At 33.0% G+C, this 26,085-nt stretch overlaps 1 protein-coding gene and 1 pseudogene across 1 annotated transcript; both read right to left on the minus strand.

The window, feature by feature from the left end:
• Positions 1–17,883: 17,883 nt before the first annotated feature.
• On the minus strand, positions 17,884–18,369 carry LOC149554155 (G-type lectin S-receptor-like serine/threonine-protein kinase SD2-2 pseudogene; annotated as a pseudogene).
• A 1,015-nt stretch (positions 18,370–19,384) lies between these two features.
• Positions 19,385–20,015, minus strand: LOC149554156 (S-locus-specific glycoprotein-like). The gene is made up of 2 exons (XM_089790449.1): positions 19,799–20,015; positions 19,385–19,707 (listed from the first exon to the last, which is right to left on the minus strand). The coding sequence occupies exons 1-2, from the start codon at positions 20,013–20,015 to the stop codon at positions 19,385–19,387; spliced, it is 540 nt and encodes a 179-aa protein (XP_089646575.1).
• Between the last annotated feature and the right edge of the window lie 6,070 nt (positions 20,016–26,085).

The raw sequence follows: 26,085 nt of genomic DNA on the forward strand, positions 1-26,085 counted from the left end.
CGGACGAATTTATTGTATTGAGCTTGCTCAAAGGAGGTTACCCCCTCGAAGTGGCCTGCGATCAGTAGATTTATTCTGAGTTCTGCTATCACTTTGTATTCTGTTATTTCGAGCATTCTCACGATATTGCTATAAGGAGGTTCTTCTCATCTGGTATCAGAGCACGCTCTTGGGCTCGCTGGGTGGAAATTACATCAAATTTTTTTTTCTGTCGTGGCCTTCAGGTTCCTCTCACTTCTAATATCTCTTGTTATTGCAATAACTCTTTTCAGTTGTTCTGTCTATGAGTGAATTTTTCTAAGTCGACTGTTCAGAAAAAAAAATTAAAAAAATTAAAAAAAAAAAAAAAAAAAAAGAGTAAAAATTTTTCTGTTTTTTAGTCGTAGCTTCCTTGTTTGCTTTCTGTTTCTGCTCATACTTCCGCAGAACGTCTGCAATATCATTTCACATACTTCCTTCCTTGGCGACCCAACCCCAAATTTTACATATCAAAGCCCTAAATCCCTCATTTATCTAATTTTAGGGTTTGCCCTATCTTTTTCACCTCTCATCCAATCGCCACCAAACTGAGCCACAAGATTCAATTCCTCATTTTGCTCCCTTATCCCTCTTGGACTGTTCGCCTCATTTCGCCTCCCTACCCTTGAAACCCTCATTTTTCTTTTTCCCTTGTCCCCAGATAGTCTCCCACCACCCGTCGAACACCCATTTCCTATATGAGTTTTACCCAAATCCAAGTTTGCCGTAACTAAAAAAGTTTTTGTTTCTCATCTTCTACCCATTTCAAAAAAAAAAAAAAAAAAAAAAACTTGTTTTATGGTTTTTACGCGTACAGGAGCAAAAATCATGGAAGAGGAAATTGCATCCCTCAAAACCAGACTTCAAGATCTGGATGACAAAATTCTGGGTCTTAACTTTCAGCAGTCAGCCATGAGCCGAAACCATTCAGGAGATACTGGGTCCTCTTCTGGCAATTTTCGTGGACCAAAGCTTGATTTTCCACGCTTCGATGGTTCTGATCCGACTGGATGGATCTATAGGGCAGAGCAGTATTTCAGCTTGCATAATACTTTGGATAACCACAAAGTCTCCCTTGCATCTTTTCATTTGGAACATGAAGCTCTTCAATGGTTCCGTTGGTACATCAAGGCTAATGTAGGCCCAACGTGGAGCGAATTGTGCACCCTCATTTTGGAGCGCTTTGGCCCTAGTTCCTTTGATGATTTCACAGGAGCACTCACTAAACTGCGTCAAACAGGCACTGTAAGAGAATACCAGACAGAGTTTGAAAAATTAGCTAATCACACAGAGGGCTTGTCTGATGAATTCTTCCGTAGTTGTTTTGTCAGTGGTCTGAAGGATGCACTTCGCTCAGAAGTCAAAATGTTTCGACCTACTACAATGATGGAAGCCCTTGGGTTGGCTAAGTTAGCGGAAGACAAGATTAGTGCTCTACAACGCTCCAGATCTAATTTTGTTCCATTCAGAAATACAGGTTCTCACAACCCTCCAGTCATACCAGCTCCCAGAACTACTCCGATCAAGCACTTGTCTGAAACAGAGATGCGAGTTAGGCGAGACAAAGGGCTTTGTTATAATTGTGATGAGAAATGGTCTCGGGGCCATAGATGTGTTCAGCAAAAGCTCTATCTCTTGGATGTGGATTCTCCACCGGAACTGGAAGAATATGTAGATGCTCAGGAAACAGTGGATGCTGAGGTTGAGCCTCACCAGCCTGAACCTCCTTCCCCAGAAGCTCCACCAGAGATATCTGTCCATGCTTTGGCAGGAGTCACTACTCCACAAACCATGCGGGTCCAGGGTTTCTTCAAGAAGATCCCTCTTACTATACTCATTGATTCTGGTAGCACTCATAACTTCATTGATCCACGAATAGCCAAACAGGCTGATTGCTTTATCCATCCCTGCTCTAGCTTTGAAGTCATGATTGCCAATGGGGGCACTTTACCTTGTAAAGGGAAATGTCGCAATGTGCGTCTCTCTATTGGAGATTATAACATGCGCTCTGACATGTTTGCCTTACCCTTAGGTGGCTGTGATGTGGTTTTGGGTGCCCAATGGTTACGCACTCTTGGCCCCATTCTCTGGGATTTTGCTGAACTTTGGATGCAGTTTTCAGCCGAGGGGCACCAACACACTTTGAAAGGCTTACAACCAGGGTCTCTCAGCATCATCAGTTCACACCGTATGGAAAAAATTCTTAAGAAGAATTCACATGGTGTCATCGCTCAGCTCCATTCCATTCAGATGCAGCCATCAGCAGTCTCTAGCACTCCTGCCGATCTCCAACACATTTTGGACAAGTATTCTGGTATATTTGCTGAACCTGTGGGATTACCTCCTTCTCGTCCAGAGGACCACCGTATTCAGCTCCTTCCTGGCAGTGTTCCGCCCAACATCAGGCCCTACCGCTACCCATTTCATCAGAAGACCGAAATCGAGATACTTGTCCGTGACTTACTGAAGCAAGGTATTATTCGCCCTAGTACCAGTTCCTTTTCTTCTCCAGTTTTGCTTGTTCGCAAAAAAGATGGGTCATGGCGACTCTGCATTGATTTCCGAGCACTTAATCATCTCACTATAAAGGACAAGTTTCCCATTCCAGTTGTTGATGAACTTCTTGATGAACTTCATGGGGCTCATTTTTTCTCCAAGTTAGATCTTCGTTCTGGGTATCATCAAATTCGGATTAATGAGGAGGATATACCTAAAACTGCCTTCCGCACACATGATGGTCACTATGAATTTTTAGTCATGACCTTTGGCCTCACGAATGCTCCTTCAACATTTCAGGCAGTGATGAATAACATATTTCGACCATACCTCCGAAAATTCATTCTGGTCTTCTTGATGATATCCTCATATATAGCAAAACTTGGGCTGAGCATCTCCATCATCTGGAGCTTGTCTTGCAACTTCTCTCTGATCATCAACTCTATGCAAAACTATCTAAATGTGTGTTTGGCCAGGAGGAAGTGGAGTATCTCGGGCATATTGTTGCACACCATGGAGTGCGGGTGGATCCTACAAAAATAGATGCCATGAAAACTTGGCCGCATCCTAAAACTCTCAAGAGCCTTCGAGGTTTTTTGGGGTTGACTGGCTACTACCGCAAGTTTGTCAAAGATTACGGGAAAATTGCAGCACCATTGACAGCTCTGTTAAAAAAGGATGCCTTCTCCTGGACCCCTGTTGCTGAGACTGCATTTGAACAACTGAAACAGGCTATGTGCAGTACACCTGTTCTCGCGATGCCAGATTTTTCCAAACCCTTCACTATTGAGAGTGATGCTTGCGGCAATGGATTGGGTGCTGTTCTCCTGCAAGATGACCATCCTATTGCGTTCACTAGCAAAGCCCTCTCTGGTAAGAATCTAGCCCTCTCTACTTATGAAAAAGAAATGATGGCTATTTTGCATGCTGTACAGAAGTGGCGGCCATACCTCTTAGGGAGTCATTTTTGCATCAGAACCGATCACCAAAGTCTGAAATACTTCCTGGAACAACGGGTATCCTCTCCTACACAACAGAAATGGGTCAGCAAACTCATGGGGTGTGATTATGAGATCACCTACAAGAAGGGTAAGGAGAATATTGTGGCAGATGCTCTTTCTCGCACATTTGATAATCAAGCTTCCCTTTCCGCTATTTCTAAGCCCATTCCCAATTGGTTAGCGTCTGTTCAGCAGGGCTATGACAGTGACTCTTCTTTATCTCAAATCATTCACCAGCTAGCCAATAATCCTTCTGCTATACCACATTACTCTTGGGATGGTTCTTCTCTTCGATACAAGGGTCGGCTAGTGCTTCCTCAGAACCCAGCTCTACATCAGGCTATTTTTTATGAACTCCATGCTTCTCCTTCAGCAGGGCACTCAGGCTTCCTCAAAACTTATGAGCGAGCAAGGAGAAACTTCTTTTGGAAAGGAATGAAACAGACGATTCAACAGATGGTGGCTGAATGTGATACTTGCCAACGCCACAAGGGTGAAACGACCCTCCTTCCTGGCTTGCTCGAACCATTGCCCATCCCTACACGGATTTGGACTGATATTTCTATGGATTTCATTGAAGGGCTTCCTAAATCCGGTGGCAAGACAGTGATCTTGGTTGTGGTTGATCGCCTCTCGAAATATAGTCATTTTTGTGCCCTCAGCCACCCCTATACTGCCTCCTCTGTTGCACAAATCTTCATGGACCAGATATTTCGTCTTCATGGACTCCCTTCTTCCATTGTCTCTGATCGTGATGCAACTTTTACCAGTCATTTTTGGACTGAACTGTTTCAGAAAACTGGCACCAAACTGAAGATGAGTTCGGGCTATCACCCACAAACTGATGGTCAAACGGAAATTGTCAATAAATGCTTGGAAACTTATCTTCGTTGCTTCACTTCCGAACAGCAACATCAGTGGGCCAAGTGGCTCCCTTTAGCTGAATGGTGGTACAATACCTCTTACCACACTGCCTCTAAAATGACTCCATATGAAGCAGTCTATGGTCAGGCACCTCTAGTGCTCCTTCCCTACACTCCCAACAGCTCACCAGTCCAGGCAGTTGACATAGTTCTCTGCAGTAGGGATCAGATTCTTCGTACCTTACAGGATAATCTTCACATGGCCCGTAATCGGATGAAACAACAAGCAGATCAACACCGTTCTGAGCGCTCATTTCAAGTTGGGGATATGGTTTTTCTTCGTCTACAGCCATACAAACAATCCTCCCTAAAGCTGAAAGGGCGTCATAAGCTGGCCCCAAAATTTTATGGGCCTTATCAGGTTCTGCAGAAGATTGGTTCAGTTGCTTATAAACTGGAACTTCCTCCTTCTTCCCGCATTCATCCAGTCTTTCATGTTTCTTGTCTAAAGAAAGTTCTGGGTACCACTGTCAGAGCACAAACTACTCTCCCTGAAATGGATACGGAAGGATCCATTATCCTGGAGCCGGTGGCAATCATTGACCAGCGCACTCGCCAGCTTCGCTCTCGCTCCATCTCTGAGGTCTTGATTCAGTGGCATGGCATGCAACTAGAGGATGCTACCTGGGAACCCCTTCTTCAGATTCAACAACAATTTCCACACCTTAAGCTTTGAGGACAAAGCTTTTTTCTAAGGGAGAGGGGATGTTAGGAACCTGTGTGTTCCTTCTGTTTATTTTGTTAGAGTAGAGTTGTTGGACGCATATGCTTTGTAAGTCGTCCCGTGAGTTTATTTTATTATCCCACATGCATAGGTAGTATTACTTTTCTAGATCGTACCCAGTATATAAGAATAGGTTGAGGCCCTTGATGGGCACGGACGAATTTATTGTATTGAGCTTGCTCAAAGGAGGTTACCCCCTCGAAGTGGCCTGCGATCAGTAGATTTATTCTGAGTTCTGCTATCACTTTGTATTCTGTTATTTCGAGCATTCTCACGATATTGCTAGAAGGAGGTTCTTCTCACAATTGAATTTAATCAGACTATCCCTATATACACAATCTATTCTTTATTTAAAAATATTTACTATTGTAATCAATGACATTCCATTTGTTTTCGTATAAATTTTCTTTAAAAATCTATATAAAAATATTAAATTGTATAAGCCTTTATAGATATAGATCAAAAAAGTTTATCAAACTTATATTTTAATTATTATCGAAAATGATCATTGCTAAGATTGCTAACATAAAGCTGATGAATTCTTGCTAATTGTTCTTGTAAGAATCAAATTTCACAGACTTTTTTCCTAAGAAAAGCTTCACAACTAAATATTAGCAACATAACAGAGATAAATAGATAAAATACAATTTTTAGAGTTATTTAATAGGATTAAAATGAGATTTAAGTTATATGTAATAAGACAACTCATATTCAAGAAATGCAACCCTCTTAGCAAGAGCAGTTACCTCTGGGACCGAAAATTGTGAGGAGAAAGGTGTCAAGATAAAGGAAAAAAAATTTATATGTGTCCTAGCACCTAGATATTATCCATAAAATTGTTGTAGGGCATTGCCATATTATCATTTAAATTACCATGCTAGACATGTAAGTAAAATGTGGGAACATAGACAAGATATTATCTATGCAATATGTTGAAGAAAATACTAGTCCTACTAAGTATATTATTGTATCCTACAAGCTACTGTCTATCTGGCATGTTAGAAACACACTTATGTGGCTAACTCTATCAAAAATGCATGCCAAATTTGAAAGCACATGTGAGGCACTAGTATTGTTTAAACATTTCCAAGTGTCTAGTCAAGCCCTTTAATAAAATATAATATATAAATAATCTACACATTGTAAAAATGAGGACTTTACATCTAAAAATTAAGTCCCCAATCTCCACCATGTTGGATTCACTATATCCCCCTTTGAATATTTGAATAGATTTTGTATACACATTTTTTTTACATTCTTTTCAGCTCGAATGCAAATTTAATTGATCAAAGCAGTAGTAGATGGATAATCGGGTATTGCAGAAAGTCTATTTTTTGAGAATTTTCCTTTGACCTTGTGATTAGCATTATACGTGGTAAACCTTTAAGAGTGCCCTATATGTGGGATAGAGGGTAAAATAGATTTACTCTATTTTCTAAAGTTGTTTGTTTACCATTGGGCATGTGGAGGGATAAATTTATAGTCATTTATAGAAAAGTCACATTTATTTATTTATTTCTACTGTTTTTTATTTTTTTTTATTTTCTATTTCTATGTATTTCATTTTAAATACTATAGTGTGATACTATTGGGATTTAACTATATCATTTTATATGGCATGACTAGACCCAATCCAAAAGGTGTATGTGCCTCTATTCCTTGTTAACATTATATACTTTTGTGTATAAACATTTGATGTAAGTGGAAATCTTGACATTCATTCTTTTGTTTCAACTCTTAGGCATCCAACCGCATGTTACATGATACCACTTTGATCTGCCTAAATCTTTGGAAGATGCTTATGTGGGCAAAATTTTATAGGCATTTTTATTTACGAACTCCAAGTAATTTAATTGGTTTCTTTATTTATTGAATATTTGCATCCTTCATAGTGTCTTCATTTTATAAAGAATATGTATTAATTTTCTATTGACTTTGAAAAAAAAAAGGAACTTACTCACTTTTTTTTATCTTATTATTTTATCAAAAATTTAATTATTTTCAATTATGAGAAGCTTAATTTTGATTAAAATATTACTTGAACACTTGAGAAATTTCACAATCTATTTATTCATTAGGTGGGACTCTAGCTCTACAAAGCTCTTGTTGAATATGGCATATACCTACTAGCATATTTGAAAAAAATGAGGTAAAATATTTAATGAGATTTAATTCAAAAGAGTGGTAGACCTTGACAAGAAGTTTGAAACAAGCAAATAATTCCATTGAAATTAAAATTAGTCATGGTATTTCAGTGTGCAATAGGTAAACTAGTCTTAAACATAACACACTAAACTTTGACTTAGCAACAAAAATGTTTTGGAGGCAACAAAAAAAGGTGACGACAACAGAGCAAGGAAATGGTGGTTCTTGAAAGTCCTGCTTGATGACTATCATATTGTCAACATTTATTATGTTGGTGTCTTAATAGTTTACAAAAAGTTCTAAGGTGACTTACGGGAGTTCGCAATAGGCTGGAGATGGCCTTGGTTGTAATAGTGACTTGATCTTCTAAGATTAATCCAAGAAAAAAATTCTAATTATATAAGAATACATTAGCCCCTGATGGTTTTAACAGGACAAAGTAGACCAAGAATCTTGTGCAAGGTTCTATCTAAATGTGAAATCGTTTGTTGACTACTAGATATGTAAAATAAAATACTTCATGAAAAAATTGTTCCCTAAATTGGAAATATATAAGTAGAAGAAAAAAGTGCCCTCCCATGATGCCAAGGGTGAGAGTTAGGCTGACCATGAGTAGTCGCATTCTATTTTTTATTTTTGATGAAATAACAAATGAATGCACTGATTGAGGAGCTACGAATTTCGTATTTGTGTGTCTTTGAACAATGCAACTTTCCTTCTGATCATTCTCAGACCCTATAATTTTTTTCTTTCAACTCCAACAATAGGCCACCCCTTGGCCATATAGAATCTCAATTTTATTATCTACTCTTCTACGATTGTTTGTCACTTATTTATCAACAAAATATACATCATAAACATCATCTTTATCAACTATTTTGTATGCTCTGTGTTCTTGTCATGCTTTTAGAATCATCTTTTAAATATTGACAAAGGTGAACCGTCATCTCAAGAGAAATTATTTAACTAAGAGTTTTTTGTAGATTTTATAATAGTTCAGTTTGATCAAGCACATGCCTGTTGCCCTTTTCTTCTTTAAACTTTTATTTCATTTTTTATTGTGTGAATGATAGTATATTTAGTAATTTCATGGATATTAAATTTTAATATATTTGGTACTTATAAAGTTGTAAATTAGATATAATATTAAAAAAAAATAATGTAGATAAGTATATTTAAAGTTTTACATAGCCTTGTTTAGACATAACACTCTTCTAAATGTTCGAATCTTTAGTTTCCAACATGCCATGGTAGTTTTAATCATGTTTTAGTTTCTTCTGTTTTGGGAGAGAAAATTAGCACATTTAAAAAATAACACAAAAGAAGGTGGCAGTTGGGAGCCCTCATACAGGAATGTGTGTTTACCTAATTTGTCGATCCTGACTTACTATTTGTCTTGGACTTAAATTTAAGTTGGGGTGGTTTAATAATTTTTAAAGTGGTCTTTAAGTTTCAATAATAAAATGAACATCAATAAGTCAAACTATTTGTAGAGGAAAACTCTTGATGTATAATTTTAGAAATATAAATTTAGAAGCACTATATGTAAACCATCTGTGAAAGACTACAAATTTATTTAGTTAACTACTTGTTTAATATAATTAGTTGTGCAGATTATTTATGAAACAAGTGCGATGTAGTTGCTTGTATTTTTTGTACGACATAATGGTTTAATTAAGTAGAATAAAATGGTTATCATTAAAAATAATTTCATTTTACTTTAAAAAAAAAAAAAAACTATTTCAAATTTATATATTATTTAATAATATATTTATAGCACAGTTGTATATTAAAAATAAAGAATAGTTGTATCTTAGTGTATTAATATTTTATTTTATTTTATTTAAAGTATATATATATATATATATATATATATATATATATATATATATATAAACACACACACACACAGACCTTCATATGTTTATATATTTGTGCATCCAAAAATATAACCTTAGAATAGGGATACTTCCTATAAATTTCCTCCTATAAGACCCAAATATCTAAGCCGATCAATTGCAAGTAAAATAGTTTTATTCGTTTAAAAACTAAAAATATCACATATATACCTTAGAAAAATAAAAAATCAAAATTCAAAATTAAAATATTTAAACCTAATTGGTTGGAAGGAAAAAGATTAATCACTTGTTAAATAGAAGTGATTGCAATAGTATATTGCTATGGCAAATACAATAACAATTGAACACCTGTTAGAGAAGCACTTTAAGCAATCATTAGACCCTTGGAACTTGGACTAGTAGTATAGTTATAAAGTAATGTCCAAATCAACTATTGAAATACTCTCAACTCCATAAAAATGATATATAAAATTATTTGTATTACTTTTGTGATGCCACATACATATATGATACATAGGCACTAAAATATAAAATACTTGTTGTTGTCAACTGGGATTAGCAAGGTCAATAATGAGAATTTTTGGTAACAAACTTTTATGAATTAATCAAGTTACAGATTTCTTACACAAAAAATTTGAAGCAAAGAATTTAATTGTGAATATGAAAGATCTCGTACAAGTACTACATTAATGCTTATAATGTAAGGTCCATTATTTAGTAGTGTAGCTTATCATTGTTGTACTCATAATGTTATAGGAACCATGAGGATTGTTGGTTGTTTGGGAATAGTTTTTGAAAGAGAGTAACAATCTATTAGTTTATTATATTACATATATAACCAAGATATTTTTGACTAGTTATATTATATTTATAGTTGCATTTGTGGAAAACAATTTAGCTACCTCAGTTTGTAGAGCATATTACATATAAATTTTAAAGAAAAACTTACATATGGTTTTAGAACTTTTCCTTCTATTAGATTTGTGCTTACAAATTAGCAATGAGAAAATGGTCAAGTAACTTTAGTGTGTGTTGAAAGAGTATTTTTATCTTGGTTTGTTCTAATTATTGTTGTTGTGCTTGTAACATTCTAAAACCACAACAACCATTGGGTGCTTGAGAGTAGATGTTGGAAGTGTAGGAAGAATGGAAGCCAACATTTAGTTAGGTAGCTTATGATTATTGTACTACTCAAGTCATGAGAACTTTGAGAATTGTTGGTTTCTTGGGAATAGTTTGAAAGAGAGAAATGAACTATTAATATCTTTTATAGTGAATATTCTAGACTAAAGACACAAAGTGAGTCAAAAACCAACAGAATCCCAATCACAAAATAATCTTCAAGTATTTAATTATTAGGATCATTGTTCAATCTAATTGTCATTACTAATGTTCTTCGTTTACTAGGTGAATTTAATTACTTTTATAATATTGACTATTTAAAATATATTTTTATTATTTTTATTTTTATTTTTACTTTTAATAATATTTTAACTTTTCATAATCAATATTGGACCATATAATTCATAAATTTTACTCATAAAAAATTATAATTACATAAAGACATTTTCTCATTTAATTAATATTTAATTTTCAAATGTAAATATATATAAAAATTTTATAATAGTAAAAAAATTAAAATGTAATGTAAGTTGACCATTTTATGATTGATATTTAAAAAAATATATATCTTAAATAATTCATTGTAAATTATTATTTTTTAATAAATAATCATTTCAATTTATTTAAATGTTTATAATATTTTTAACTAATTAAAAAATAAATTATTTTACTAATTTTATCTCAAAAATCAATTTTAAGAAGGAAAAATAAGTTATTTAATATTGTTACATTTGAAATAAGTGACTTCTTTTGTATTTAATATTCTAGTTTTTACTCTTTATATATTTTTTCATCATTATTTATAACTCTTTTATAAAAAATAATAGCCAATCAAAAATATTTATAACATTTATTTTTTAAAAATCTTTTTATCAATGTTAAGTTAAATAATTACCAAAAATGAAAATTAATACTGAAAAAAATATACATAATATCCACTAAAAAATAAGTATCAATTTGATAGAATATTAATTAATGATATCTAAAAAAATATAGACCTTGGCATAATAAACACTCTTAGTTTATATAGATTTTTGTCAATTATTTAAATTCTATTTATTTACTAGAACTTTTAGCTATTACATTTGAGTAAATAAAACTAATTCTTACCTAAATACAACTTAACATAAAAAAAAAATCATTATTAGATACTTTAAGTATATTTCTTCAAAAATTATTTAACATTTATTATTCTATTAATAAAAGATAAATATAATAAAAAAATATTTTGAAAATACTAAATTGATTATTTACTAAAATATTAAAGTGATTATTAAATACTTTGTTTCCATTAGAATAAGTCATATTATTATTTATAAATAATAATTTCATATAATTTTATCATTAGATTAAAAATAGCTTTATCCAAAACATATATTTAATTCAAATAACAGTTAACATCATTTATAATCCTTTGTCAAGTAACACACGTAGACTTCTTATTTATTTTAATAAAATAAATAAAGTCATCTTTCCATCTATAAGATAATGACTCGGTGTACAATTTAAATAGGACAAAAACAAACAACTCAACAATAAAGGTATTCAGAAAAAAAATGCAGAAATAATGAAAGAGAAGCACATGAAAAATGTAATTATGAGTAACACAAGAATAGATTTGTAAACCCTAATGAACCTCACATATTATTAATAAATATTCTCAAAGCATTCATAAGGATAATTATTAGATTACTTTAAAATATTGATTGAGGGGATTTATTTAATATATCATTCACCAATACAAAAAAATTATAGTATTTCAAATAGATCAAATATGAAGTTACAATATCACTGTTTTCTCCTTGGTCAAAATCTATAAAGGCCACTTCCAATATAATACCTAATCTTGTCAAAGATCCCAAGTCACATTGATCTACCTAGAAAGGATGGCCCACAAATTGCAAAAAGAAAAGAAAAAGCATAGAAAGAGAATCATTGCCTAACGAAATTTCAATACCTCATGTCATCAATAGTTTCACACACTTTATTAAGCTTATCAAAGGCTCATTAGGATTTACACACCTATATTGTATTTGATATCAAATTTCCCTTCTCCTATGTGCTTAGCAGCCATTACTACCAACTTGTTGATAAATAAAACCTATTGGCTCCTCCTCATCGCATACATATAAGCACGTAACTACTAGTACAATTTATATAACAAATGATGAGCCTTGAAAAAAATTTCCTTGCATATACTTTAAGAGTTGCTGGTGTAAGTATTTAGATACTTTAACACTCAACTATGAATCCCTCATCTCATGCATATTAGATAAGGCCCATGCTTGTCTTTGTATTTTAACTCCTTGTTGCTTGTCTCCGTGACTTAAGGTGAGGTCTCATTGATGGCCACTTCCTAAAAAATAGAGTTCGAGATTATGGATTTTGTTTAGGAATATTTCAAAGTTGTTGGTCCCAGCAATCTTGTAGTCAATTTCGGATTAAAAGTTTAATCTCTAAAATTGAAAGAAGTTGGTCCTCTCATTAATACATATCTATGTCGTGCAACAATAAAAACAAGTTAAAAAAATTATTTTCCTTCTAATTTTATTTTTACTGAAAATTTAAACATAAATGGTTACTAAATGGCAAATAACAATCTGAGACAAATTTTGTTCCCATCTCATTTTCATCCGCTTACAGAAAAATAAGAACTCCTAAATACAATTTAGGAAAAGATTTCAAATATTCACATAACAAAAATAAATCTTCACGTTATCTCTTCTTCCTTGAAAGTAGAAGTTTAAACCTCCTACATATCTCCAACATACCTATGATTCTCTCCATTATCTTTATATACTATGATAGTATAATTAAACTTTGCATACTATTACAATTGACTTATACATTTACATTAAAATTTGGCTTGGCTATATTTTTTAGAACCGTTTTCCATGAAACTTGAAAAATGAATTTTACTTTGTGGACTACGACACATGACTTATCCACACGTAGACTTGTATGGCTGGCTTAGCCACGAAGCAGCTTGACTATGACGACTGACTTAATCCTGGCGAGCTACTTCTGCGACGACTACTTTAATGGACTTGTCTGCCCAAAAACGTTTCTCCAAACCCTTTCCCAGCTAACTATGAACCAACACAGTTGTTTCCTAGCCACAAAATTTAAAGCATTACTTTCAAAATATTAAATGTGAGAGTGTAGTGCATTCCTAGCTCTTTGGTATGAATCTGCAGCTCACATGTTTGGAAAATTGGGGAGTTAATTTCTAAATCCAAGGCCTCTTGGAAGTGGTGTTTATCTTTGACAAAAATAGCCACCTTAGCATTTATTATTAAGTACATTTTAAGGCTTGAGGAGGTTCGTTCCGTAACTAATGATGGGTGAAATCATGGAAAAAGTTCTGCTTAAGCCTGTTATGCTGCTCTAATTTCTGTAAAAATGTCCACTTTCAGATTCATTAATAATAGGTGAAGCTGTGAAGCTTTTGGCAATATTTCTAGCATACCAAATTTGGGGTTTCTTGAGAAATTTGGTGGATCTTTGTGATATTAGTTGTTTGATCTTGAAAATCTGATTAGAGGTGTGAAATATCATCCAAAATTAGTAAAGGGACATTTCACATGACTTCTTAGTCCACACCATTCGCATTAAATAGTTTTTTTCTTTTGGCTATGTAAAGTGTTGATCTTTTGTTATTTGATTTATTATACTTTAAATTTTTATTTGAAATGAATTTTAATAATAGTGGTAAGCTATTTTTAGAAATGATTATGTAAATATTTTTTCAGATCATACTTCCATATCTATCATCTAAATGAAAGAGAAATAAAAGGAAAGAATGCTGGATCATACAATGAGATCTAAAAGTTGATGGAAAAATCCTTACATGGTCTATTTCAAAAATAACAATTGAAAAATAAATTTTAATAATAAATGACTGTAACATTCTTATATTCTTATATACTTATTCCAAATATTTTTGTAAACTTTGATAAAATCTTCATTAAAATTACAATGCACGTTCAACAATTGAATTTAATCAGACTATCCCTATATACACAATCTATTCTTTATTTAGAAATATTTACTGTTTTAATCAATGACATTCCATTTGTTTTCCTATAAATTTTCTTTAAAAATCTATATAAAAATATTAAATTGTATAAGCCTTTATAGATATAGATCAAAAAAGTTTATCAAACTTATATTTTAATTATTATCGAAAATGATCATTGCTAAGATTGCTAACATAAAGCTGATGAATTCTTGCTAATTGTTCTTGTAAGAATCAAATTTTATCGACTTTTTTCCTAAGAAAAGCTTCACAACTAAATATTAGCAACATAACAAAGATAAATAGATAAAATACAATTTTTAGAGTTCTTTAATAGGATTAAAATGAGATTTAAGTTATTTGTAATAAGACAACTCATATTCAAGAAATGCAACCCTCTTAGCAAGAACAGTTACCTCTGGGACCAAAAGTTCTGAGGAGAAAGGTGTCAAGATAAAGGAATAAAAAATTATATGTGTCCTAGCACCTAGATATTATCCATAAAATTGTTGTAGGGCATTGCCATATTATCATTGAAATTACCATGCTAGATATGTAAGTAAAATGTGGGAACATAGACAAGATATTATTTATGCAATATGTTGAAGAAAATACCAGTCCTACTAAGTATATTATTGTATCCTACAAGCTACTGTCTATCTGACACGTCAGAAACACACTTATGTGGCTAACTCTATCGAAAATGCATGCCAAATTTGAAAGCACATGTGAGGCACTAGTATTGTTTTAACATTTCCAACTGTCTAGTCAAGCCCTTTAATAAAATATAATATATAAATAATCTACTAGTAACATCAAAAAATGCTAAAAATTCTATCTTATCTTTTAAACTGTCAACAAAAACCCTAACGTTCCTTGAACATGACACACCCACTTTTAAGAAAGAGTTCATCTTTCTATTTTTCATCAAATTTTCTCAATATAAAATTAAAAATACTACTAGGAAAATTGAAAGCTGATAAAAAATAATTGAAATCTAGAAATTTGATTTAATAGGAATTTATCTCAGTCTATCGTATAAATGGGCTTGTTTTGCAATTTTTTCAGGACCCGATGCAACAATAAATGTGTAATAGCAAGTCAAAAGCATTAATCCCCACCTTCTAAACAAAGAAAAGTTATCTCTATTTGGACAACTCACAAATAATCATGTATAAAAAATATGTTTTCCTCCACCTTCTAAACAGAGAAAAATTATCTATGTTTGGACAACTCGCAAATAATCATGCCCAAAAAATATTATGTTGTTCTCTCTCTCCAATCAACTAATTATAGATTATACAATTGACCAAGCATGAATCAGAATATCCAAATAGAAAACAAGGGCAATGAGGCCACATCAAAATTTTTATGCCTTTACAATCCAAACTTTGTGCCAAAATGTAATGGCAAACCATTTGTTCGACGTTTCTAGTTTTACAAATATCTAGAAAGAAAAAATAGAATTAGGGATGATGAGCAGTATAGAACAATAGAGCCCAGCAAAATAGCAAACAGTCCTCTATAAAACCCTGCCTGCAACACTATCCTTTTGTGAGCACATGTCAACCTGCAAAGCCCTCCAAGTTTGAAGTTTGGTCTTAATATAACATGAATTGAGATTGGATGTGAAGGGAAACCAAGAAAGAATAATATTGATATATATATCAACTATACATTTGGAATTTGTAGCAAAGATAGCTGAATACAATTTTCACAAGTTTTATGTAACTATTCAATTGGGGCCATTTCACAGATGTTTGGAGAATAATTGGTATTGTCAACTTCCTAATGAAATCTATAAGGTAAACATGCACATTTCTAAATTTTACATTGCTTAAATTCAATTATGACACTTTTTTCACTTTTTCATAGCCATTTTCCCATGCACCAATTTTAGTGATTCCTTTTCATCTTACAAATTGCTCAAAGTTTCTTCAGTCAATTCAAACATTCACTTTTAAAAATAGTTCCAAAATCAACTAAAGTTTCATTAAAACTACCCGTGGATTAAACTCATTCAAAACATTCCAAAAGTACTTGATATAGAGGTCAATATAAAAAAATTTGCAACATCAACGAAATTTTAGGTAGAAAAAGAAAATTCAATAAAAAATCACCAACCCATAGAAAATTAACTAATCGTGAAGTCAAAATTCAACAAAAATGGTTCCATCAAATACTCAACATAAGCAAAAATAAAATAAAAAATTATATGAAGTTGCATATGAAAAAAAAAAATCAACAGAAATTCTCTAGAAACATGAATTTGTGCAAGGAAAAAAGTCTCAGTTGTCATCAATCTTTAAAATATCTCACCAAATGCAAAGAATCCTTAAATACAAGCTTTGCTAATCCACAACAAGTAAATTTTGCAGAAAAGAAATCAAGATCTAAATCTCCATATTAAAATAACACAATTTAAGATACGACAAACAAGTCATAGAGAAACCAGTTTAGCGAGTAATAATTTACATATCGGATTAGATAAAACTAGTGATTGTCTAATGAACACATGAAATTCCTCAACCCTAACTAGTATTGTTGCAGAAAAGCCATCTTAATGTCTGGTTAGTCCAGGGAAAAATTGTAGAAATATTTTTTGCCAGGTATAAATTTCTTCTTGTCTTTTCAGTTGAATTTGACAAGTTTCACCAGATATGGATGAACAAAGATAAAATGTTGCATGCTGAAAGATATTAGCCATCTGTAATAGCCTCATCTGTAGCAGCCTGTTATTTGAGTGAGTCACGTGAAGCTCATGTAACAAGACACATATAATTTCTAGAGAAAGACACATCTCTTGTCCCTGCTAGTTATCCTAACTCTATTTTTGTTCAATTTTTTAGGCTAAAAAACAAAAAGACCACCAAGAAAAAGCAACATGCCCAATGAAAAAAAAGATATTAAAATGCTCTAAATTGCGTATAATGAAATTTTTCATGCCAACTATAGGTTAAAATGAAGACTGAAGAACGTGCACAATTACCTAAGCAGAACTAATGATAAATAGAGCATTAATAACTTTAGTTCCTGGGACTAGTAATATAAGAAAACAAACAATAAGAAATTTGGCAAAGGAAAGGAGAGCGAATTCCCTTGAGAGTTTCCCTTGTTATACCTTACATGTTTCACTAATTTCTTGCATTATTCAATTATAATTTGGAAAATGGTATTGTGAAGATTTGGAGGAAGGAGCTACGTACATGGTCTTACTGGACAAGAAGGGCTTTAAAACTAATCTTTGCATGGCATACAATATTTAAGCCGATTTAGAAATCCTAAATTTGATTATGTCTTTTGGACCTTTCTACAGATTGCTGTTAATGACCGGATTCTATTTTATGATTTCCGACAAAACCAGAATGTCACAACATTAAGGCGGCAAGCCCAATAGAAATAAGCCTATTGGCTTAAAAATAGTCAATGATTAATCTTTCAGATCTTCAAAAATCTAAACTATACAATAGAATTGGGAAGGTAAAGCATTTTCCATGTTGATACCAAGAGGCAGCCACAATCCATGTGCATAAAACACTCCAAGTCTAATTTTCGTGTCTTTCACAACTATTGAAATCTATTTACATGATATATCGCCACTGCTACTAGTGTTTCTTTTGTCTATTGGATTGTCCATAAGCGCATAGTACTGAATTTGTGAAATTTGTGGCTGCAACTTCCCTTCCAGCATTAGCACCACTTGCCTTATGTTCGGCCTCACTCCCTCATACTTTTCAATGCATAACAACCCCGCAATAATTGTTCTTCTCACCTCTTCACTGTCAGTTTCCTCTGTAGTTCCTGCCTCCAGAATATTAATTGTGTTGCCGTTGAAAATTTGGGAGGCAGCCCATGGGGGAAAGTAATACTTAGTTGCGTCTTGAATGCTTAAATCCAAATTTCTTCGGCCAGAAATGATTTCCAAAAGCATCATACCAAAACTGTACACATCAACCTTGGGAGTAATGGGAAGACCAGAGATCCACTCTGGAGCCAAGTATCCTCTCGTTCCTCTTGTTGTAGTGAGAACACGGCTGAAATCTCTACCCACAAGCTTTGCCATCCAAAATCTGCCAACTTCTAGTCGAAAAATTATTGTCGAGAAGAATATTTTCGGGGTTAACATCACAGTGAATGATACAATCTCTGCATTCTTCATGGAGATAAAGTAATCCTCTTGCTATGCCTAACGCGATCTCAAATCGAATCTTCCAGTCAAGTACCTTATGTTTACCTTTAGATTTATTTGAGAAGAGTAAGGAACTAAGAGAGCCATTACACATGAAATCATAAATCAAATACCTTCTCTTGCCTTCTGCATAAAAGCCTCGAAGCCTGACTAAGAATGATAACTTAGTTATAGAGAGTTGATTTCTGCTCGGAATTGCTTCTCATCTTGTCTCTGTACACTGTTCATCTTCTCTACCGCCACAAGTGTACAGCCTACCAGACGTCCTTTGTACACCGTGCCAAATCCTCCGCTCCCCAGCTTTTTCCTGAAATTCCTCGCTGCAATCTTCAACTCAATGTAGCTAAACATTCTTAGAAGAGAAATCGAGGAATCTGCATGACTCTCCATCGATCGTAGCGTCTGCAGAGGCAGCTACTCGAATAAAAATATTTGCATTGGTTTTTGATGGAAGAGAGGTAAGCAAGTTCAAAATATCGCCTGACTAGATTTGGCAGGGCCCTGAAGGCGGACTGAAAGCAAACGCAGTGCAAGAGCAGTTGAGGAGGCAGGCTTTCTGGCAATCTTCCTTCGTCGTTGCAGGGTGTGACGATGCGGATTCAGCACCAGCCAAACTGTTGCTCGGATCTCGTAATCCGTAGGGGCTTCCATTTTTGGCATGGCAGTTTAAGGGGCCCTGTCGAACACAGCCACTCGATCACGACTCTCACGAATCCCAAGCGCGAGTGTCTTTTGGAGCGAAGCCTTGTACGCAGCTGCAGAACTGAAGATTGTTGGAGTTGCAAATTTTGTAGGTGCCGCAGAGACCATATATGGAACAGGGTTCTGCTGGTCGAGACCAGAACATATTCCATTTACCGTCATCAAGCAGATCATATGCTTGCATTCCTCAAGACTTTGTTAGGACGAAACGTGAGAGCATATTCTTGGTACCATTCAATGTATACTTGACATAACAGCCAGAGTGAGTGCTTTCAACGCCGACATTGTAGAAGTAGACTTGGTTTATCATCCATGGGATTTCACTGAAAGACTTGCCGTCCCAAGTTCCATATTTCTCCGTTTGTTTGGTTCCAGATGGGTCTGCTTGACAAGAGAAAATCCCAGGACCAGGATCTACTGGGCTTTTCCAATAGACGAGCTTTTGCTGCCCACCGAAGCTCATCCCTAGCAACAAGGTATCGACGGGGTAGTCAAAACTCTGCCAAACAGCTTCAGATTTGTTGGCATCATGAACATCACAAAATTACCAGAATCTAGTAAAACAGCCTTTTGGTCACATTGGCAGACCAAAGAGATGCACCCATTGCGTCAAACAGTCCAAGATCACCTCCTCCTGGAAGCTTCAAAACGCCAGGACTTTCTCTCGCAGGAGTCTCCCTGTTGGCCTCCCAAACAATCGTATTCTCTGTTATATTGGCATTCCAGATGCCAATATACCAGTTACTCATACCATCTGGGCTGAAAAATCCCAATTCAGATGTGCCATTTCTCGAAATTATTGTCTGATTTCTAGTCATCGATTCGCCCAAGAGAGTGTCCACCTTTGATTGCAGAGCCGTGAGTTTTCAGTTGGATACACACTATAAATACACAGATGCAGAACTTTTTATTGGTTTCGTCCATCACTCCCAATATAATTTACTGTCTAGCGCTCAAGAAGAAAGGAAATTATGCTCAGCCGGAAACACCCCAGAAAGAGAAACCTCACTCCCAACTCAAAGTTTCCAATTTCCCAGACGCGAGATGTGAAAATTCATTTTAAAGAGGTTGGAGTGCTTGCATAACGTAGGGTTTAAAATAAAATAAAATAGTTTTTTGGGGATATGACAGCCATTCACAAAATTAAGCTGAGGGTGAAAAGTATAGTGTTCTTCCAAACGCATGGAAATTTATTTGGTAGTGTTGCGTAACAAAGACTTGAGAGAAGCAACTCTGCTCATATGTCAAACGTTGGCCACCATAGAGAGAGGAGAAAGAGTGGCAGAGTCATCCACGGGAATTAACATGCGAAGACATTTGGCACGGGAAACATATGAAAAGTTGGTCATATGTGCAAAAGTCTTTGAAAGGGCCAAAGTCGGTCATATGAGCAATAGGCTTCGAAAGGGCAATGAATTATTAATAGAGGAAGAGTCTAGGCGTGTGATTACTATTTCACATTAAGCCTGTCATGTTCCGTGACCTCTTGAGCAATCATAATGCTTATTAGTCCTGCATATGTAGGCGGAGACTATAGTTTTCAGTCTTTTTTTAACTAATAGTTCATGTTTCGAAAACTGTGGAAAGGGAAAAAACTGTTCATTAATCTTATGGTCTAAGTTAATTTCTCTATTAAGTGAAATTTTATATTTTCAAAAAAAATTCAACTGAAAATAAGAGAAGTTGAGCAAGTGCCATTTTTCAAATTGTTCAATAGACGAGTGACAATTTTCAAAGGAAACATCTTCCATGTGATGGCATCTCACGGTGTAACCTATCTTGTGTTGCATGTACATGTAAATAGAAAAAATCTTTAGAGGTCAGGGGGCCTCGTGTGGTGAGAATTGCAATTATGGACTCAGGAACATTAACTTTTCTTGGTTTAGCTTCACATTCAACATAAGAAATTTGCCACAAGATTTTCCACATGGGATTCATTTTTAGTGCTGATTTTGTTGCTTATCAAGTCAGTTCCCATTTCTAGGATACTTTCTATGGTGTATTGTGCAATGAAAAAATATAATCTTTAAACACTTCCATTATTGGAGTATGAAGGTGTTGCAACAGAAGATGGTTGAAAGCCTATAGTTTGAACACCTTTGTTCATATTAAATTTTCACATCAGATGCTCTTATATTTTAAATTTAGACTTACTTATTTGATTTTATTTCATTCCTCATTTGTTGTTTGTTGTATGATTGCAGAGAATACTATGGATGGAGGCACTAGAGATGTTGTTGGGAATAAATATCATTTAAATAAAGTGAGGTCCATTTTACTAGTTATCAACACAAATCTATCAAACTTAATTTTATTTTTCAGTTAAGTGAGATGTTAGTTTTTTTTATGTATTTAAATATATTATTTAAATTGTGTTTCAAGAGAAAAGAAAAAAACTGTGTTAAATTGTTGCAGATATTTTAGTCTATAATGTGATTTTTTCAGGTATATGACAGTCTAAGCATGGATCTTTTGCAAAACTTATCTAAATTTATTTGAGATCTTTAGTAATTCAATTTTTGTTCCATCCTTTAGTGATTAAAAAATGGTGTACAATATATGATGTATAATTGCTTTTGACTTCTAGTTTTTCCTATATATATATATTTCTATCATGAATGAAGTTTTTGCTAAATTCAATTTATCAATCTATCTGTACATTCCAAGGCTTCTAGTTTTCCCACTACTATTTTCATCACTGACTAGACGTTTTTTCCACAAAATTAAAAATTTGTTCTCCCCTGCATTGACTATTTTCTTATGGCTGTGAACAATCTTCATTTTGAAAACTCATTTTCCTAATGTAGTGATTTACTATGCATGTTATTAGGATAGCCTTCTTGAAAAAAAATAATTGCTACACTCAATGGACCAATCTTTGAAAAGAAAATGCAAAATATTCAATGCTTTTTTAGTGTTGTCTGCACCAATATGGGCTTGCACCATTTTTTAAATTTAACAATTTCATCTGTTGTACTCAAATCTCATTTAGAATCATCTCCTACATCAATCATAATATATGTTCATTCATATGCAAGAATTTAAAAGAAGCAATGCCATTGTCATCAAATTTATACAAGAATTTGAAAGAAATAAATATTATTCTACAAATATTTAGCTCAATGTACAACAATTTACCTGGAAACATAAGCCATGGATTACCAACTCTTCTAGTGCTAGAAACCTATTAAGAACCCTTATTCTAGGAATTCTTGGTTTACAACATTGCCTCGATTATAATTTTGAAGACCGATTTTATTAACTAATTCTCCTTTTGAAATTTCATGTAGTAATTTAAGCCTAGTGTATTGCTCAACATCCATGAGGCTTGTTTCTGTCATTATGGCTCAGATAGCCTATGTTTAGGTGCATGAGATTGGAAGAGCGCATATTAAAGTTTCTCAACTTAAAATAAATATGACCTACCAAATTTTGAAGCTGTGGCCACATGGTCTTGAATCATTCAAGCATGGCGTCATCCACATTTTGAATAGTGTAGCAATAAAATGTCTTTAAGAATCAAAAACTTGATATCTTTAGGAAATTGGCTAAGTTCAATTGCATGACAATGAGGACTTTACATCTAAAAATTAAGTCCCCAATCTCCACCATGTTAGATTCACTATATCTCCCTTTGAATCTTTGAATAGATTTTGTACACACATTTCTTTAACATTCTTTTAAGCTCGAATGCAAATTTAATTGATCAAAGCAGTAGTAGATGGATAATCGGGTATTGCAGAAAGTCTATTTTTTGAGAATTTTCCTTTGACCTTGTGATTAGCATTATACGTGGTAAACCTTTAAGAGTGCCCTATATGTGTGATAGAGGGTAAAATAGATTTACTCTATTTTCTAAAGTTGTTTGTTTACCATTGGCCATGTGGAGGGATAAATTTATAGTCATTTATAGAAAAGTCACATTTATTTATTTATTTCTACTATTTTTTTATTTTTATTTTTTAAATTATTTCTATTTCTATGTATTTCATTTTAAATACTATAGTGTGATACTATTGGGATTTAACTATATCATTTTGTATGGCATGACTAGACCCAATCCATATACTTTTGTGTATAAACATTTGATGTAAGTGGAAATCTTGACATTCATTCTTTTGTTTCAACTCTTAGGCATCCAACCGCATGTTACATGATACCACTTTGATCTGCCTAAATCTTTGGAAGATGCTTATGTGGGCAAAATTTTATAGGCATTTTTATTTACGAACTCCAAGTAATTTAATTGGTTTTTTTATTTATTGAATACTTGCATCATTCATAGTGTCTTCATTTTATAAAGCATATGTATTAATATTCTATTCATTTTTAAAAAAAAAAAGAACTTACTTTTTTTTATCTTATGATTTTATCAAAAATTTAATTATTTTCAATTATGAGAAGCTTAATTTGGATTAAAATATTACTTGAACACTTGACAAATTTCAAAATCTATTTATTCATTAGGTGGGACTCTAGCTCTACAGAGCTCTTGTTGAATATGGCATATAGCTACTAGCATATTTGAAAAATATGAGGTAAAATATTTAATGAGATTTATTTCAAAAGAGTGGTGGACCTTGACAAGAAGTTTGAAACAAGCAAATAATTCCATTGAAATTAAAATTAGTCATGGTATTTCAGTGTGAAATAAGTAAACTAGTCTTACACATAACACACTAAGCTTTGACTTAGCATGTTCTCAATTGTAGACCCCTCTTGTATTTTCTCTTTATGTTAAATTCCCAACTTTCTATTAAAATATTTGTCCAAAGTACTATTTGTTTATTGTCTAACATGCATACCTTGTGAGCCAATAGGCTATTATAGTTGAGACATTCACCAATTTGGTGATGTCTAATACCAAAAATGTTTTGGAGGCAAAAAAAAAAGGTGACGACAACAGAGCAAGGAAATGGTGGTTCTTGAAAGTCATGCTTGATGACAATCATATTGTCAACATTTATTATGTTGGTTTCTTAATAGTTTACAGAAAGTTCTAGGGTGACTTACGGGAGTTGGCAATAGGGTGGAGATGGCCTTGGTTGTAATAATGACTTGATCTTCTAAGATTAATCCAAGAAAAAAAATCTAATTATATAAGAATACATTGGCCCCTGATCGTTTTAACAAGACAAAGTAGACCAAGAATCTCGTGCAAGCTTCTATCTAAATGTGAAATCCTTTGTTGACTACTAGATATGTAAAATAAAATACTTCATGAAAAAATTGTTCCCTAAATTGGAAATATATAAGTGGAAGAAACAAGTGCCCTCCCATGATGCCAAGGGTGAGAGTTAGGCTGACCATGAGCAGTCCCATTCTATTTTTTATGTTTGATGAAATAACAAATGAATGCACTGATTTAGGAGCTACAAATTCCGTATCTGTGTGTCTTTGAACAATGCAACTTTCCTTCTGATCATTCTCAGACCCTATAATTTTTTTCTTTCAACTCCAACAATAGGCCACCCCTTGGCCATATAGAATCTCAATTTTATTATCTACTCTTCTACGATTGTTTGTCACTTATTTATCAACAAAATATACATCATAAACATCATCTTTATCAACTATTTTGTATGCTCTTTGTTCTTGTCATGCTTGTAGAATCATCTTTTCAATATTGACAAAGGTGAACCATCATCTCAAGAGAAATTATTTAACTAAGATTTTTTTGTAGATTTTATAATAGTTCAGTTTGATCAAGCACATGCCTGTTGCCCTTTTCTTCTTTAAACTTTTATTTCATTTTTTATTGTGTGAATGAGACTATATTTAGTAATTTCATGGATATTAAATTTTAATATATTTGGTAGTTATAAAGTTGTAAATTAGATATAATATTAAAAACAAATAATGTAGATAAGTATCTTTAGAGTTTTAGATAGCCTTGTTTAGACATAACACTCTTCTAAATGTTTGAATCTTTAGTTTCCAACATGCCATGGTAGTTTTAATCATGTTTTAGTTTCTTCTATTTTTGGAGACAAAATTAGCACATTTAAAAAATAACACAAAAGAAGCTGGTAGTTGGGAGCCCTCATAGAGGAATGTGTGTTTGCTTAATTTGTCGATCCTGACTTACTATTTGCCTTGGACTTAAATTTAAGTTTGGGTGGTTTAATAATTTTTAAAGAGGTCTTTAAGTTTCAATAATAAAATGAACATCAACAAGTCAACCTATTTGTAGAGGAAAACTCTTGATGTATAATTTTAGAAATATAAATTTACAAGCACTGTATGTAAACCATCTATGAAAGACTACAAATTTATTTAGTTAACTACTTGTTTAATATAATTAGTTGTGCAGATTATTTATGAAACAAGTGCGATGTAGTTGCTTGTATTTTTTGTAAGACATAATGGTTTAATTAAGTAGAATAAAATGGTTATCATCAAAAATAATTTAATTTTACTTTTTTTTAAAAAAAACTATTTCAAATTTATATATTATTAAATAATATATTTATAGCATAGTTGTATATTAAAAATAAAGAATAGTTGTATCTTAGTGTATTAATATTTTGTTCAATTTTATTTAAAGTATATATATATATATATATATATAAACAAACACACACACACACCTTCATATGTTTATATATTTGTGCATCAAAAAATATAGCCTTAGAATAGGGATACTTCCTGTAAATTTCCTCCTATAAGACCCAAATATCTAAGCCAATCAATTGCAAGTAAAATAGTTTTATTGGTTTAAAAACTAAAAATATCACATATATACCTTAGAAAAATAAAAAATCAAAAATCAAAATTAAAATATTTAAACATAATTGGTTGGAAGGAAAAAGATTAATCACTGTTAAATAGAAGTGATTGCAATAGTATATTGCTATGGCAAATACAATAACAATTGAACACATGTTA

This window comes from Cupressus sempervirens, chromosome 6 (genome assembly GCF_028749045.1).
Source record: "Cupressus sempervirens isolate cs-2001-9-10 chromosome 6, ASM2874904v1, whole genome shotgun sequence".
NCBI classification, from domain to species: Eukaryota; Viridiplantae; Streptophyta; class Pinopsida; order Cupressales; family Cupressaceae; genus Cupressus; species Cupressus sempervirens.